The 17,388-nt window shown below is 48.9% G+C and overlaps 1 protein-coding gene across 5 annotated transcripts in view; it reads right to left on the bottom strand.

The window, feature by feature from the left end:
* The window catches only part of STARD8 (StAR related lipid transfer domain containing 8), a 564,964-nt gene that overhangs the window by 99,072 nt on the left and 448,504 nt on the right, over positions 1 to 17,388 (bottom strand). For all 5 annotated transcript variants that reach the window (XM_075323984.1, XM_075323983.1, XM_075323985.1 and 2 more), the window contains one exon: positions 10,243 to 10,416. In XM_075323984.1, coding sequence (XP_075180099.1) covers positions 10,243 to 10,416 — 174 coding nt within the window. The remainder of the gene's footprint in view (positions 1 to 10,242; positions 10,417 to 17,388) is intronic.

Raw genomic sequence — 17,388 nt, 5'->3', positions numbered from 1 at the left:
GACTAGCAACAGCTCTAGAGTCCTCCCCCACTCCAGGCCTCAGTCTGCATGACCAAGAGGTGAAGTTCCTGCTGTACGCAGATGACCTCCTGCTACTCTCCCCAACTGAAAGAGGCCTCCAAGATAGCCTGGCAGTACTGGAAACATTCAGCACCACATGGGCGCTTCCCATCAACCAAAAGAAGACCAAAGTCATGGTGTTTCAGAAGAGGAACCAGAACAAAATAAACACTCCCTCCTTCACATTAAATGGCTCCACGCTGGAGAACACCAGCAGCTACACCTACCTCGGTCTGGAGCTAAGCAATAACGGGAGCCTCAAGCAAGCAGCAGAAGCCCTGAAAGGAAAAGCATGCAGAACCTTCTATGCCATCAGAAGACAACTGTACCACCTCAAACCACCTGTGAGAGTCTGGCTCAAGATATTTGACAGCGTCATCACCCCTATACTGCTATATGGCAGCGAGGTATGGGGCCCAGTGACCTACCCAGACCACACAAAGTGGGATTCCAGCCCTACCGAAGTCTTCCACATGGAGTTCTGTAAATATCTCCTCCAAGTCCATCGCAGCACCTCAAACATAGCCTGTAGGGCAGAGCTGGGCCGATTCCCCTTATGGTTCACTATACACAAGAGGGCGCTATCACACCAGGCACACACACAGAACAGCAACCCCAGCTCCTACCATCATAAAGCCCTGCTGAGCCGGAGCCCAGAGCAAGCCAGGAACCCCGGCAGCCAGTCCAGCCAAAGTCAGCAACACCCCCTGACAAAAGCCCAAATAAAAGAGATCTCAGAGAGCTGCAAGATGCAATACATAGAGGACTGGAAGAGTGAATTAGAGAACTCCCAGAAACTCACCATCTACCGGTCACTGCGGAGGGACTACACTCTGGCCCCATATCTGGAAAGGCTACGCCACCCCAAAGACAGGCAGACCCTGAGCCTGTACAGACTGAGTGCCCACAGCCTAGAGGTGGAAACAGGGCGGCACCGACAGACATACAAGCCGCGAGAGAACAGACTGTGCCAGCACTGCCAGCAGGGGGCTCTGGAGGACGAGACGCATTTCCTACTGCACTGTGACAAATACTCAGCAGTGAGGGGCTCCCACTTCCAGAAATTTACCACCCATAGCCCGGGCTTTCCATCCATGGATGAGGACATGAAACTCCGCTTCCTACTGGGGGAAGAGGAATCAATGGTGGAGATCGCCGCCCAATATGTCACCACATGTCATAAGCTGAGGGGAACCTAAGACCCCTAAATGGACTGTCAGAGCCCAAATTGTGCCCCCCAACTCCCCATAACCCTGATCCCCTCCCACCACACTTACTGTATTTCTCTTGCTTTGGCAACACTAATTGTATTTTGGTCCTGCCAATAAAGCATATTTGAATTTGAATTTGAATTTGAGACCGACAGAGAGAGAGAGAGAGAGAGACCGACAGAGAGAGAGAGAGACCGACAGAGAGAGAGAGAGAGACCGACAGAGAGAGAGAGAGACCAACAGAGAGAGAGAGAGTGACCGACAGAGAGAGAGAGAGAGACCGACAGAGAGAGAGAGACCGACAGAGAGAGAGAGACCGACAGAGAGAGAGAGAGACCGACAGAGAGAGAGAGACTGACAGAGAGAGACAGACACCGACAGAGAGAGACAGACACCGACAGAGAGACACACTGACAGAGAGCGAGAGACCCCGACAGAGAGTGAGAGACCCCGACAGAGAGCGAGAGTCCCCGACAGAGAGCGAGAGACCCCGACAGAGAGCGAGAGACCCCGACAGAGAGCGAGAGACCCCGACAGAGAGCGAGAGACACACACACCGACAGAGAGCGAGAGACACACACACCGACAGAGAGAGAGACACCGACAGAGAGAGACACCGACAGAGAGAGACACCGACAGAGAGAGAGACACCGACAGAGAGAGAGACACCGACAGAGAGAGACACAGAGAGACAGAGACCGACAGAGAGACAGAGACTGACAGAGACCGACAGAGACCGAGAGACCCCGACAGAGAGCGAGAGACCCCGACAGAGAGCGAGAGACCCCGACAGAGAGCGAGAGACCCCGACAGAGAGCGAGAGACCCCGACAGAGAGCGAGAGACCCCGACAGAGAGCGAGAGACACACACCGACAGAGAGACCCCGACAGAGAGCAAGAGACCCCGACAGAGAGCGAGAGACACACACACCGACAGAGAGAGAGAGACACCGACAGAGAGAGAGACACCGACAGAGAGAGAGAGACACCGACAGAGAGACCGAGAGAGAGACACCGAGAGAGAGAGAGAGAGAGAGACACACCAAGAGAGAGAGAGCGAGAGAGAGAGAGACACACACACCAACAGAGAGAGAGACACCGACAGAGAGAGAGACACCGACAGAGAGACACACACCGACAGAGAGAGAGAGACCGACAGAGAGAGAGAGAGACACCGAAAGAGAGAGAGACACCGACAGAGAGAGAGACACCGACAGAGAGAGAGAGACACCGACAGAGAGAGAGAGACACCGACAAAGAGAGAGACACCGACAAAGAGAGAGACACCGACAAAGAGAGAGACACCGACAGAGAGAGACACCGACAGAGAGAGAGACACAGACAGAGAGAGAGACACAGAGAGAGAGACAGACACCGACAGAGAGAGAGAGACACCGACAAAGAGAGAGACACCGACAGAGAGAGACACCGACAGAGAGAGAGACACAGAGAGAGAGACAGACACCGACAGAGAGAGACAGACACCGACAGAGAGAGACAGACACCGACAGAGAGACACACCGACAGAGACCGACAGAGAGAGAGAGAGACCGACCGACAGAGAGAGAGAGAGACCGACCGACAGAGAGAGAGAGAGACCGACAGAGAGAGAGAGAGACCGACAGAGAGAGAGAGAGAGACCGACAGAGAGAGAGAGAGAGACCGACAGAGAGAGAGAGAGACCGACAGAGAGAGAGAGAGACCGACAGAGAGAGAGACCGACAGAGAGAGAGAGACACCGACAGAGAGACCGAGAGAGAGAGAAACCGACAGAGAGAGAGAGAGACACCGAAGGAGAGAGAGAGAGAGAGACACCGACAGAGAGAGAGAGAGACCGACCGACAGAGAGAGAGAGAGACCGACCGACAGAGAGAGAGAGAGACCGACCGACAGAGAGAGAGAGAGACCGACAGAGAGAGAGAGAGACCGACAGAGAGAGAGACCGACAGAGAGAGAGAGACCGACAGAGAGAGAGAGAGAGACCGACAGAGAGAGAGAGAGAGACCGACAGAGAGAGAGAGAGACCGACAGAGAGAGAGACCGACAGAGAGAGAGAGAGACACCGACAGAGAGACCGAGAGAGAGAGAAACCGACAGAGAGAGAGAGAGACACCGACAGAGAGAGAGAGAGACACCGACAGAGAGAGAGAGACACCGACAGAGAAAGAGAGAGTCCGACAGAGAGAGAGAGAGACACCGACAGAGAGAGAGAGTCCGACAGAGAGAGAGAGAGAGAGAGACACCGACAGAGAGAGAGAGAGTCCGACAGAGAGAGAGAGAGTCCGACAGAGAGAGAGAGAGAGAGTCCGACAGAGAGAGTCCGACAGAGAGAGAGAGTCCGACAGAGAGAGAGAGAGTCCGACAGAGAGAGAGTGAGTCCGACAGAGAGAGTCCGACAGAGAGAGAGAGAGAGTCCGACAGAGAGAGAGAGAGAGTCCGACAGAGAGAGAGAGAGAGTCCGACAGAGAGAGAGAGGGAGTCCGACAGAGAGAGAGAGTCCGACAGAGAGAGAGAGAGACCGACAGAGAGAGAGAGAGACCGACAGAGAGAGAGAGAGACCGACAGAGAGAGAGAGAGAGACCGACAGAGACCGACAGAGAGAGAGAGAGAGACCGACAGGGAGAGAGAGTCCGACAGAGAGAGAGAGAGTCCGACAGAGAGAGAGAGACCGACAGAGACCGACAGAGAGAGAGAGAGACCGACAGAGAGAGAGAGTCTGCAGGAGAGAGAGAGAGAGAGAGACTCTGCAGAAGAGAGAGAGACTCTGCAGGAGAGAGACTCTGCAGAAGAGAGAGACTCTGCAGAAGAGAGAGACTCTGCAGGAGAGAGAGAGAGAGACTCTGCAGGAGAGAGAGAGAGACTCTGCAGGAGAGAGAGAGAGAGACTCTGCAGGAGAGAGAGAGAGAGAGAGAGAGAGACTCTGCAGGAGAGAGAGAGAGAGACTCTGCAGGAGAGAGAGAGAGAGAGAGAGACTCTGCAGAAGAGAGAGACTCTGCAGGAGAGAGAGAGAGAGAACACCAGCAGCTACACCTACCTCGGTCTGGAGCTAAGCAATAACGGGAGCCTCAAGCAAGCAGCAGAAGCCCTGAAAGGAAAAGCATGCAGAACCTTCTATGCCATCAGAAGACAACTGTACCACCTCAAACCACCTGTGAGAGTCTGGCTCAAGATATTTGACAGCGTCATCACCCCTATACTGCTATATGGCAGCGAGGTATGGGGCCCAGTGACCTACCCAGACCACACAAAGTGGGATTCCAGCCCTACCGAAGTCTTCCACATGGAGTTCTGTAAATATCTCCTCCAAGTCCATCGCAGCACCTCAAACATAGCCTGTCGGGCAGAGCTGGGCCGATTCCCCTTATGGTTCACTATACACAAGAGGGCGCTATCACACCAGGCACACACACAGAACAGCAACCCCAGCTCCTACCATCATAAAGCCCTGCTGAGCCGGAGCCCAGAGCAAGCCAGGAACCCCGGCAGCCAGTCCAGCCAAAGTCAGCAACACCCCCTGACAAAAGCCCAAATAAAAGAGATCTCAGAGAGCTGCAAGATGCAATACATAGAGGACTGGAAGAGTGAATTAGAGAACTCCCAGAAACTCACCATCTACCGGTCACTGCGGAGGGACTACACTCTGGCCCCATATCTGGAAAGGCTACGCCACCCCAAAGACAGGCAGACCCTGAGCCTGTACAGACTGAGTGCCCACAGCCTAGAGGTGGAAACAGGGCGGCACCGACAGACATACAAGCCGCGAGAGAACAGACTGTGCCAGCACTGCCAGCAGGGGGCTCTGGAGGACGAGACGCATTTCCTACTGCACTGTGACAAATACTCAGCAGTGAGGGGCTCCCACTTCCAGAAATTTACCACCCATAGCCCGGGCTTTCCATCCATGGATGAGGACATGAAACTCCGCTTCCTACTGGGGGAAGAGGAATCAATGGTGGAGATCGCCGCCCAATATGTCACCACATGTCATAAGCTGAGGGGAACCTAAGACCCCTAAATGGACTGTCAGAGCCCAAATTGTGCCCCCCAACTCCCCATAACCCTGATCCCCTCCCACCACACTTACTGTATTTCTCTTGCTTTAGCAACACTAATTGTATTTTGGTCCTGCCAATAAAGCATATTTGAATTTGAATTGGAATTTGAGAGAAAGAGAGAAAGAGAGATAGAGCGATAGAGAGATAGAGAGTCCCCACCCCCCATCCCCACAGCCCCAGCCCCTAATGTACACTTGCTTTGGCAAAACTAATTTGTATTTGGTCCTGCCAATAAAGCTTATTTGATTTGATTTGATTTGAGTCCGACAGAGAGAGAGAGTCCGACAGAGAGAGAGAGAGTCCGACAGAGAGAGAGAGAGACCGACAGAGAGAGAGAGAGACCGACAGAGAGAGAGAGAGACCGACAGAGAGAGAGAGAGACCGACAGAGAGAGAGACCGACAGAGAGAGAGACCGACAGAGAGAGAGACCGACAGAGAGAGAGAGAGACCGACAGAGAGAGAGAGAGACCGACAGAGAGAGAGAGAGACCGACAGAGAGAGAGAGAGACCGACACCGACAGAGAGAGAGAGAGAGACCGACACCGACAGAGAGAGAGAGAGAGACCGACACCGACAGAGAGAGAGAGAGAGACCGACACCGACAGAGAGAGAGACCGACAGAGAGAGAGACCGACAGAGAGAGAGACCGACAGAGAGAGAGAGACCGACAGAGAGAGAGAGACCGACAGAGAGAGAGAGACCGACAGAGAGAGAGACCGACAGAGAGAGAGACCGACAGAGAGAGACACCGACAGAGAGAGACACCGACAGAGAGAGACACCGACAGAGACAGAGACACCGACAGAGACAGAGACACCGACAGAGAGACAGAGACACCGACAGAGAGACAGAGAGAGACCGACAGCGAGAGAGAAAGACCGACAGAGAGAGAGAGAAAGACCGACAGAGAGAGAGAGCGAAAGACCGACAGAGAGAGAGAGAGATCCGTCGAGCCAACGGATTGTGACTGATGGCAAAAAACTGCGAAAGGGGCCTTAATGCAATTTGTGATAAGTAAAGCACAACACATCTTGCCACATATTTTAAACAGGACATTTAAAAACACAAACACCTGATTTATTTAATAGGTCTCTTTTTTAATGACCACTTCTCTCTGAAAGATAAGATTTTAATCACAACCATGGTTTTACCATAATTTAGCAACACTACACACAAACATCACAACATGACGCACACAGCATGATTCGACTATGTATCTTAACCCCTTCATGACATACTTGGCAGGTAATGACTGTTAAGGGGGCTTTACACGCTACGATATCGTTAATGTTTTTTTTGTCAGGGTCACGTTGTTAGTGACGCACATCCGGCGTCATTAACGATATCGCAGCGTGTGATACTTACCAGCGACCTTAAGCGACCTCAAAAATGGTGAAAATCGTTCACCATGGAGAGGTTGTCCCAAACTCAAAAATCGGTAAGGGTTGTTTATCCATGTTGTTCATCGCTCTTGCAGCAGCACACATCGCTATGTGTCACACCGCAGGAGCGAGGAACGTCTCCTTACCTGCCGCCGGCCACAATGCGGAAGGAAGGAGGTGAGCAGGATGTTACGTCCCGCTCATCTCCGCCCCTCCACTTTGATTGGCCGGCCGCTTAGTGACGTCGCGGTGACACCAAACGTCCCTCCCCCTTGAGGGAGGGATTGTTTGGCAGTGACAGCGACGCAGCCGACCAGGTAAGTGCGTGTGACGCTGCCGTAGCGATAATGTTCGCTGTGGCAGCGATCACACGATATAGCATGTGCGACGGGGGTGGGTACGTACACGCTCGATATCGATAGAAATTGCTAGCGATATCGCTACCGTGTAAAGCCCCCTTTACACCAGGACATGCCATTAACGATTGTTTAAGAGAACCAACCACCACGATTTTGTGATCTGAACTAAAGGCCATGCCATTCAGACAGTAAGATGCCGAATCCAGGCATACCTGTTATAGAAAGATGTGATACTTTGTTGAAGAAAAATCTTTAATCAAAGTTGCAGAAAAGCACTGCACTTTGATTGACTGATGTGGTGAAGACTATGAGCGGCAGATGCGCATGCACAAATGTAAAAAAAAAAAATAATCTGTGAATGCGCCAATGCCCCTCAATCTCAATCTTCACAGCAGTGTCTTCAAAAATATGGCGCAGGATTTCGTGGTACACGCGTGCACAGACTCCTACACCAATTTAATGAATATAACAATTACTGTAGCAATACACACGTGCTGCCAACAACAGCAATGGCAGCGCAATATTCAAATATAGAAAAGGAGGAAAGCCAGGAGGACACTGGAGGAGGAATAAAAGCAGAAGATCCAACCCACAAAGGCCCACCCCAGTTGCACCTGTCAAAGTACCCTTCATTTCTGGAACTTAAAGATATTTCTTCAACCAAGCATGTGATCTTTCTAACAGGTATGCCTGAATTCAGCATCTTAATGTAACGCCTGCCTGGATCAACAGACTCAGATGGGATGTAATGGACAGGTTAGAGGGAAGCCACTCACCAAGCAGGACCCCCAGAACCCTGAAACCCTTTAACCCCTATACAGGGATTTGGAATTACACAGGGCCCTGGAGATCACTATCTGTGGAAGGCTGCAGTCCGATGAGAGTAGTCGTCAGGCAAGGTCAAACCAGGAATAGCAGAACAGGGACAGAATCGGCAGGCAAGGACGTAATCAGAAAACGTAGCAGAGGTCAAATCCGGATCGGGCAGCAAGGTACAAAAACAGCAGGCAGAAGGGTAGTCAGAAAACACGCAGAAGTCAGCACACAGGAATCACAAAACAGAATAGGGTGGATCAGGAGCCAGGAAATCAGAACTATCTCTGGCAGAGGTCAGCAGACAGGAGGGGAACTAAGAAGGGTGTGGTGTTTTCCCATTGGCTGTAGCTGAATGCTGGAAACTTCAGCTGGAAGACACATGCCACCCACAGTCAGCCAGTGGTAGTGCAGATCCCAAGATAACCCAGCCCAGTGGATGATCGGAGCCTGTGCCCACCGGTGCCGCTGGCATCGACTACTCTCCCATCACCAGCACCATCCACGGCAGGAACTTGGCGTCGCCTTGCGATCAGAGCAGAAGTCGCTGGAGCGGACTCCGGTGGTGACGTAACACTTAGTGCCTGTATGGCACTGCCTTTACTTCATATAGCAAAATCCAGGCGGTTGGTTCTCTTTAACCTGTTAAATGCTGTTGCCAAACTCTGACAGCGGCATGTAACTTGTACCAGCACGGGGTGCGTCATTCTGTGAACCCATCGGCACACCCGTGACATGATCGCGGGACACCTATGAGTTGGTATGACAGCAGGGGGTCTGCTGAAGGCCTCAGTGTTCGTCATTACAGAGCTCCCCTAAACCCTGCCCGTGGCTGAGCTTCAAAAAAAGACCATGATTTATGCTATATCCAGCAACTCTATGCTTGTGCTATATACAGCAATGCCAAATCAGACAAATTGCAGGTTTTAGTCACCCCCAAGGACTAAAAAAATACAGTTAAAAATAAAAAAATAGAAAAGTTCAAATCTCCCACTTTTTCCCCCTACATTAAAAAGAAGGATAAAACTACACATGTGGCATTGCCACATTTAGAAAAGTCCAATCTATCAAGATAGGAAAATAATTAACCCAATTGGTAAACACCGCACATGGGAAAAATTCAGGAACACCAAAATGATGGGGTTTTTTGGTCGCTGCTAAACAACACAAAATGCTGTAACAGGCGATCAAAATGTCATAGCTATCCCAAAATTACCTCAATAAAAACACCATCTCTTCCCGCAGAAAATAAGCCATGACACGGCTCCATTGACTGAGAAATGAAAGAGTTATGGATCTCGGAAAGTGGCAACAATCTCCCCACACTTTTTATTTTTTAAAAAAAAATACTTCTGATTTTCCACCACTAAAAAAATGAAAAAACTGGACAGGTTTGGTATTGCTGTAATTGTACTGATGAGGAGAATCATGTTCACAGGTAATTTTTACCACCATATACGTCATAAAAAATTCCCAAAAACCAAATCAGAATTGCATTCTTATCCCAATTTCAATGCACTTGGAATTTTTGGTTCATGTTTTTTCGGACATTATGTGGTGAAATGAATGGTGCGATTGAAAAGTACAACTTGGCCCGCAAAAAACAAGCTCTCATAAGTAGAGTTGTGCAGACCCGTGGATGAACCTGAATGGATGTCACTGATTGGGTAGTCCGGGTCTCCGCCCACGTGCAGCCAGTCATAAACAGATCACTCCCAGGAGCGGGGTTTTTCCATTTTTTTGTTTTGGCGTACACTACATCCGATCACGCTGTTACCCCCAGTGAGAGCAGATTAAACACTACAAGTGGCTTGCACTGCGCTGAGCACCGAGCGTACCTGAGCACAGCGATGCTCACGCAAGTGGTTTGCATACGTAAAAGCACCTGAACTCTGGGGGTTTTTTTTGTAAAGTCTGTCTTTGGTAAGAACATTGAACATCAGGTTCACTCATCTCTACTCAGTCTATTTGGACAGAAAAAATAAAAAAGGCATGGTTCTGGAAAGAATGTGTGGAAAAACAAAATGCAAAAACAGAAATTAACTGCGTCATGAAGGGGTTAAGAAGAGCTGCTCAGAAAGGACTAGCTCCAATTTTACATGAGCCTTTAGGCGACAGTCTCAGACCTCTTAGGGATGAATTCACATTGGCTTAAACAATTCCACATAAATCTGCATGTGGTATATGAGCATACTGTAGACCTAGTGACTGCGCACATCACATCACATCGCATTAGTTCTATACAATGCAGTATCAGTAACAGACTTGTTGCTTTAGAGGAATATCTTCTTGTGGCTATGCTGTACACCTAAGAACTTAAAGGCGTTTTATAGATGGATGGAAGCAACACAGTGTACTCACCATGCCCAGCCCTGCTTGCTTGGAACAGAGTATTTCTCCATGATGGCAGTAAGTCTGAGTAAAGATAACTTTTGCAGGAGATTGAGCTGAGCGGCCGATTGCCTGTTAATCTCGAGGGATGCGGAGCTGAGGCTTGGCCGGTGTGAGTTCTGGAAACTGTGCCAACGAAGCTTCCTGCCAGGGAGACAAGAGAAAGTGACAAAAGAGTTCTGTAGATTAACCCTGCTGAAACTTAAATTTCACTTTCACCTCTTGAAACTTTCAACAAAATGTACAGTACAAGCAAAAATTAGAAACTTTGTAATATATTAGTTGATTCTATTATTTTTATGCTTTGCTTCTATAATGCCATGGGATTCCACAGCACTTTACAGACATCATAATTGTCCCCATTGGGGCTCACAGACTAATTTCCTTATCAGAAAGTCTTTGGAGTTTGGTAAGATACTCATACAAACTCCTTGTAGACGTTGTCCTTGTTGGGATTTGAACTCTGGACCCTAGCGCTACAAAGCAAAAGTGCTAACCACTGAGCCACTGTGTTGCCTTTTCTGCTTGTGTCTCCACTTATGAGCTCCTTATACTGCCCCCATCTACTTATCTCACTATTTACTTTGAAAACCAGTTTGAATACATTTTGGTCAAACAAGACAGACCACCAGCATAGGGTGGTGGTAGGTCATGCCCCCTATTATATTATATGGAGATGTGAGGGGAGAAGAAAAATAGAATTAAAAATAAAAAAGAGAGACAAGACAGACTGAAAATCTAAATCTTTCCCAACTTCAAAGAGCTGAATTCACAGCTCATGACTTTGGTATAGTCAAGCTACGGTGACCCTCCGCCCCAATACCTTTTACCTTACCCCTTAATAACGTAAGAAATAAACACATACAAAATTGGATGAAATGGCCACAGCAGCCTTTTATTTAAGGCCTCTGCCACACTCACGTGAAAATCATGCACGTAACGCGAGACACGTATTTTCCTTTCATGTTGCGTTAGGCAAGTACGTGTCTCCAGTACGTGCGGGCCATGTGTGTTCTCCATGTGCTATCCGCGATAACACACAGAGAACCGGTAATTTACATACTCACGTGGTCCTTGCTGCTGTCCAGGGTACTGATCTTCGGCTCCAGCCACGCCCACTCCCCGCTGATGCTGCTTCCGGCCGAGCGGAGGGGCGGAGATCAGTGCCCGTGACATCACGCCCACCTCCTTAACACGCTCATAATGAGCGCCGGCCGGCAGCAACTGTTTACAGCGGAAGATTCTGCAGGGCTGGTGGAGGGGAGTATTTGTTTTTTTTATTTTAAAATAATGACACGTGTTTCTCCGGCGCGTGTCACACGGGACCGCATCCACACTACAGCCATGTGGTACGGGTGCGGGCCAGGTGATGCCGGAGAAAAAAAGGACATGTCGGCGTTTTTTAAACACGTACAAAATTACAATCCACACGGACACACGTTCCGTGTGGATTTACGTTAATGTGCCTGTTACCATATGGTAACATTGGTGTACGTGTCTCTGGTACGTGAAAAAACTGCAAAACACGTACTGGAGGCATGAACGTGTGACAGAGGCCTAACATATACACACACAGAAAATGAACTTAAATAGGGTGTGGTCCCCAAAGTTCATAAAGCTTGTGATTAACTAGTAACCTTCTTATTTACATTACCTTCCCCCTGAACCACACTTACTCCCAGCCGTAACCAACTAGGGAGTACCAATAAAAGGGGTGGAAGGGATAACTACCAAACCCGGGACCCAACATTTCATGGCCGGCGATCCCCCAAATCACCATCCAAACAAGCCAGTGAAAGGGATCCCTATTTCCATGAACCCCCAGTAACAATTTACCCCAACTTTGAGGACCCACCCTAACCGCCACAACGAGTGCACTTTGAGCACCTCAGATGCTCGAGACTCCACCACCAGGCAATGCCATGATCTTCTCAATCACTCTCCTGCAACTGCATGGACCATAAATCCGTACCAACCGCATTTAGGTGTACCCTATGAGCAAACCAATAATCTCTCTCAATAGCCACCAAGTCAAAGTGGCAAACGGCCACCCCATCATTTTCCTGACGAATTTAGAGCTTGCCCAGAGACCTAAATCCGAGCCTTATTGCACTCCTTCACAGAAACGAGTTCTCCGCCACATTCACCTCGGGACTCTTTTAGACCAAACCGTAAGAAGTCAAGGAAAGGATACCCATAGCCGGAGGAAATCATACCTAATACTCATAATTAAATCCCGAAACAGAGAAAAACCCCTAAATCATTACCACCCCCAGTAAGCTAACATCACCAGAGCCCGATCCAGACACCCCGACCCGTGTAACACGAAAGCCTAGTCTAAACAGCAATGCAAGCCCCTGAAGCCTCAAATATCCTTGATACCGCTGAGACTCCAAATGACCACACCTCCAAACTGTCTTGGGGCTCAACCAACAAAGCGGGCTGCATTACCGCTCCAAATGCAGAATGAATGTGGTGCATAACATGCCGGATCTAAACCAAAAGAGCCCCTAATATTGTGAATGTCATCTCAGGGGGTGAAGCTGACTGTGCCTCAACAGGTGTGCGAGTTAATTGGAAGTTTGGGAAGCCCAATTGCGGATCAGCCTGGGTTATATAGTAAAGCAGTGTCTGCTGGCTGGGGCCGGTTATTGTTGTTGTTCCTCAGTCTCTGAATTGGCTTTGAGTTGTCCTTCCATTTTTCCTGTGCCTGTCCCATTTCAGATAATTTGAACGTTATTTGCTTTATTGCCTGATCCACACCTAAGGGTGTTTTTTTTTTCCTTTTTGTTTTGCTTAAAGTCTGTTTTCTTGCAGGAGCAGAATTGTCTGTTTTGAAAGAAAAGGGAGATTCTCCCTGTTCTATTTGATTATTTGCACTTTTGTATTTCTTGTGGTTTTTTTGGTATTTTATTTCTCCCAATATTTACACAAGAGTACCTGATCTAGTGGAGAAGAGTCAGTGTGGTCTCAGTATTTTTCTTATCAGGAGATTGGTATTTTTCTGCAGGGTTTTTTGCAGGGTTTTTTGCACTGACCGTAATCAGTTATCTGTCCTGTCCTATCTAGGAAGTCGGGCCTCGCCTTTGCGATATATTTCCTATCTGTGTATTGTGTTTTATTATATCACTGTTGCCTTTATATGTTGGGGGCTTGTTATTCCTTTGGGGACTACTCTGAGGCAAGATAGGTTTCCTCATTTCTATCTGTGAGGTGTAGTAAGTTTCTCCGGCTGTGACATGGCGTCTAGGTGTGTTCAGGAATGCTCCACGGCTACTTCTAGTGTGGTCTGACAGATAGGGGATTGCGGTCAGCTCAGGTTCCAACTACTCGTGTTTTTCTGCTGATGTGATTTTTGTGATCATCCACGGTGACCAGATCACGACACCCTAACTTATATTGGGTGGGGTCCTCAAAGCTTATAAATCTGATGATTAACTAATAACTTTATTAACATTAACTTCCCCCTGAACCACATTTACTCCCAGCCGTACCTCCAACTCAAAAGTACCAATAGCAGTGGGGCAGGGGGGAGGGGAATGGATAAATACAAAGCACAGAACTGAACATTCCATTGCCGGCGGTGCCCCAAATCAATAGACCACAAACCAAAACCTGCAAGGTAAACGGATCCAAATTTCTATCGACTCCCATAAACAATTTACACCAACTTTGAGGACACACCTTAACCTGCAATCCTTCTCCGCCCTTTCTCTAATGAAGAAACCTCTCAGCACCTGCCATAACACAAATTTTTTGGTTAAATCTCGCTGATGACAAAGCTAAAACCAAACCAAAACCCTCAAATAGCCAATGAACCTTCGTCGAAGACCAACCTGCTGCGAACACTGATTGACCCAAAGCAACAACATGCCTACCTGATCTTCCTCAGATAAAAAGGACCCGAACCAATCCACCAGGCACACCCACTTTTCATGCTCGTTGATCAGCGGTCCATGTAGCATCAGCCAAGGAATACCCAATCAAGTGCTCGCCAGCCCTGACACCACATTCCACAGTTCGGGAGGGCACTCCATCTCCTCAGCCACTGCCTCCGGGGGCCACGCCCTGAAACCTTCCATTGAAACAATAGAGCGCGTCAGCTACAGAATTATGAACAACCGGTACAAGAGAGGCAGTCATACAAGCATTAAACCACAAACAAACCAACACCATCCATCAACAAACAATAACCACGGGAAATGAAAAAGCCAATAAATGTATCGCCAGAACCACGCCCCTTTTATCACAATGCAAGCGCACTTTCCTATTCTGAAGCCACTCCTTCTGCAAAATGACCACCAACCAAAGAAGAAAAACTTTAGTATGGCAATTTTGTTTTTATTATTTATTTATTTTACATATACCAAACCGGAAATACACTACCTCTCGGGCCACCAAATCAACACACCATTCCCCTCCAAATTAGGCCCCAAAACCAAATCCCTGCCACAGCAGTGAACAAATCAGTTTGAATTGTCCACCTTCAGCAATGACCGACCCCTATACTTTCCCGAGAACATCCCCCTTACTGCTAAATGCGCACTGAGCAACCACTGATATACAAACATAGTGATGCAGCGCCAGCACGCCGGCTGTGGCACAGGTGAGTTGACGGGAAATAAAAAACTCAGCCCATAGACAATCTGGCCCGCTAAGTTAAGCTTCCCACGCCAAGATTGAACCTCCCCCGCAGGGTAAGCTTCTGTACTCAGCACCCGAGCCACCTCACTCCGAAGGGCCATCAACCCTGTCATCAGGAGGGCACAAAATTTCCATCTCTTATACCTAAAATGAAATACACGGCACTGGGCCCTCCTACTTACCTGGTGCCAGAGGAACGCCGAACTTCCCCACTAACCACTCTATCGCCGCAAGAATATTCCGACAAATCCAAGAACCCACGGGGCCAAAGCTGAAAAATTATCCAAATACTGAATATCTGACTCAAACCCCAAAATGACCCTCACCACACACTCCAAAAATGACACAGCAATGAACGGCCCAAAGGGAGGAACCTGTCCACAAAACAAACCCCGTCCCAGAACCAGCTGAGCAGGCGAACACTGTCAGGATGGACCGGCAATAAACCAAATGCTAATTTCGCCCCTGTTTTTTGCCATCCAGGCCTCCCTGCCATAACCTTACACCCACTTTCTCGCCTTGTCGAACAACATGTAAACACTGAACAAAGTTCTCAATCGAGACAGTCATGATGGGGGTAGAACAGACATACGGGCCAAAGAAACCCCTTTCTCCAACTTCATTAACCACCGCCGGATACCGCTAAGCCAACTTAAGATTTAAGATTAAGAGTTAAGATTTTAACAGTCCGCAGAAACCGAAAGACAGAAGATGGAATCCGAAAACCAACAGAAAAAAACCCTTCAAATCGTTAAACCCGCCTTCTCCCGATCAGGAAACTTACTTCGGTAAGGGAGCTTGCATAAAACCTCACTGGTGTCTCCCATATGGGTATTAAAACGTCCCTGACTTGGCCCTACTTCGCCTAAATCACGTAAAAGCCCTTAAAAGCCCCACAATAGGGGCCACTACAGTGCAAAGATGTTTTAACTTGTTGTTTGCCCCAACCGTGCACTGGCCCTTGTTAAGCTGCTAGCACAAAACCAGATCTCTGAGGCCCGGACCATCCTGAGGACCCTTGCCCGACTGCCACTCTCAGACAGAGGCCAATGTCCCTCTGGTCCCAACGAATAGATGGGCGTATGGCCCCCCCACTGACGAAACGGTTCGTCATAACGCAACCAAGTCTGCCTTCTACATACCCTATAAGCTTCCCCGATGGAATCCAGATACCAGACAAAAAGCAAACATCTGTCTGGTGCCTTTTTCCCAATAACACTTGCCAAATCATGAACACCTGAAACCAGTTCATGAAAGCCTGTGGGATCAGATGCCACCAGCGCTTCTGCTCATCCTTCTCCTGTCATCCACTCGTGCTTATCTAAAAGCACTTTTCCAAGAGCAACCAGGGAAAATTTAAATAATATTTATTCATTAATATAGCTCTATTAGTTCCACAGTACTTTACATACATTTGAAACACTGTCCCCATTGGAGCTCAAAATCTAGAGTCCCTATCAGTATATCTTTGGAGTGTGGGAGGAAACTGGAGTACCTGGAGGAAACCCACGCAAACATGGGCCAAACATACAAACTCCTTGCAGATGTTGCCCTTCGTGGGATCCGAACCCAGTGCTGCAAGACTGCAGTGCTAACCACTGAACCACCGTGCCAACCTTTATACAAGTGTCTGTAAAAGCAGTTCTGTGAGTTTTTTTATTGTAATTCAAATGTTTTACATGCCTGTATCCATCCTTCCAAAATTTTCCCTAACCTCCTTCAAATGAGAACCCTCAAAATAGACAGAGACTTCATCCCACGCTTTATCATCCAAGTGAACCCCATCCTTCCCATCCTCTGACACCCTGCCCAGGCCCCACCGGCCCGCCAGCTACAACCACTGTACCCCAACCACCAGGAGCAAGCCAAACAGATACACACCCGGCATAGACCTATTACAGGCTACCAACTCCCAACCAAACTTCCGCTACACCACCCCCAACTAATTGGTCCGCCTGCTCCACCGACCCTGAACCGACGGTTACACCACCTGACTAGACAAAAACACCCGGAAATCTGATAGAAAAGGAAGACAAACAAGACATAGACCATACTCACCAGGCTGTGCATGAGCTGTGATCCCACCAGCCGAAATTTCCGAATCCTACTGACTATCCGAAACAGTCAGAAGCCCGACCTTCTGGTCGGCGAATAGTTCAGTAAACAGTGATGTTGACTTCAGATTAGCCACTGCCAGGCCCAATCAAGGAGAAGCCCGCCTGGACGACTCGGAAAATGGATCCTGGGCTGCAGGTGTAAGGGGGGAGATCGCCGACGACGATCCACTGACTGTCAAGAAGGAACCTTGGATCCTACGGGAGACCACCGTCGAAAAAAAACCAAGGTGCCCGACCGGTGCCATTGCCAGGGCCACCCGCTGCACCATCAGGGGATTGGAGCAGGAGAGCAGGAGAGCAGTGGCAGACTCCGCCCCCACAGAAGCTGAGGCCTACCAACCACCGCCAACCTCAG

This window comes from Anomaloglossus baeobatrachus, chromosome 9 (genome assembly GCF_048569485.1).
Source record: "Anomaloglossus baeobatrachus isolate aAnoBae1 chromosome 9, aAnoBae1.hap1, whole genome shotgun sequence".
In the NCBI taxonomy this organism is placed as follows: Eukaryota; Metazoa; Chordata; class Amphibia; order Anura; family Aromobatidae; genus Anomaloglossus; species Anomaloglossus baeobatrachus.
The sequence above is the reverse complement of the archived record's forward strand: the minus strand, read 5'-3'. Positions and strand labels throughout refer to the sequence as shown.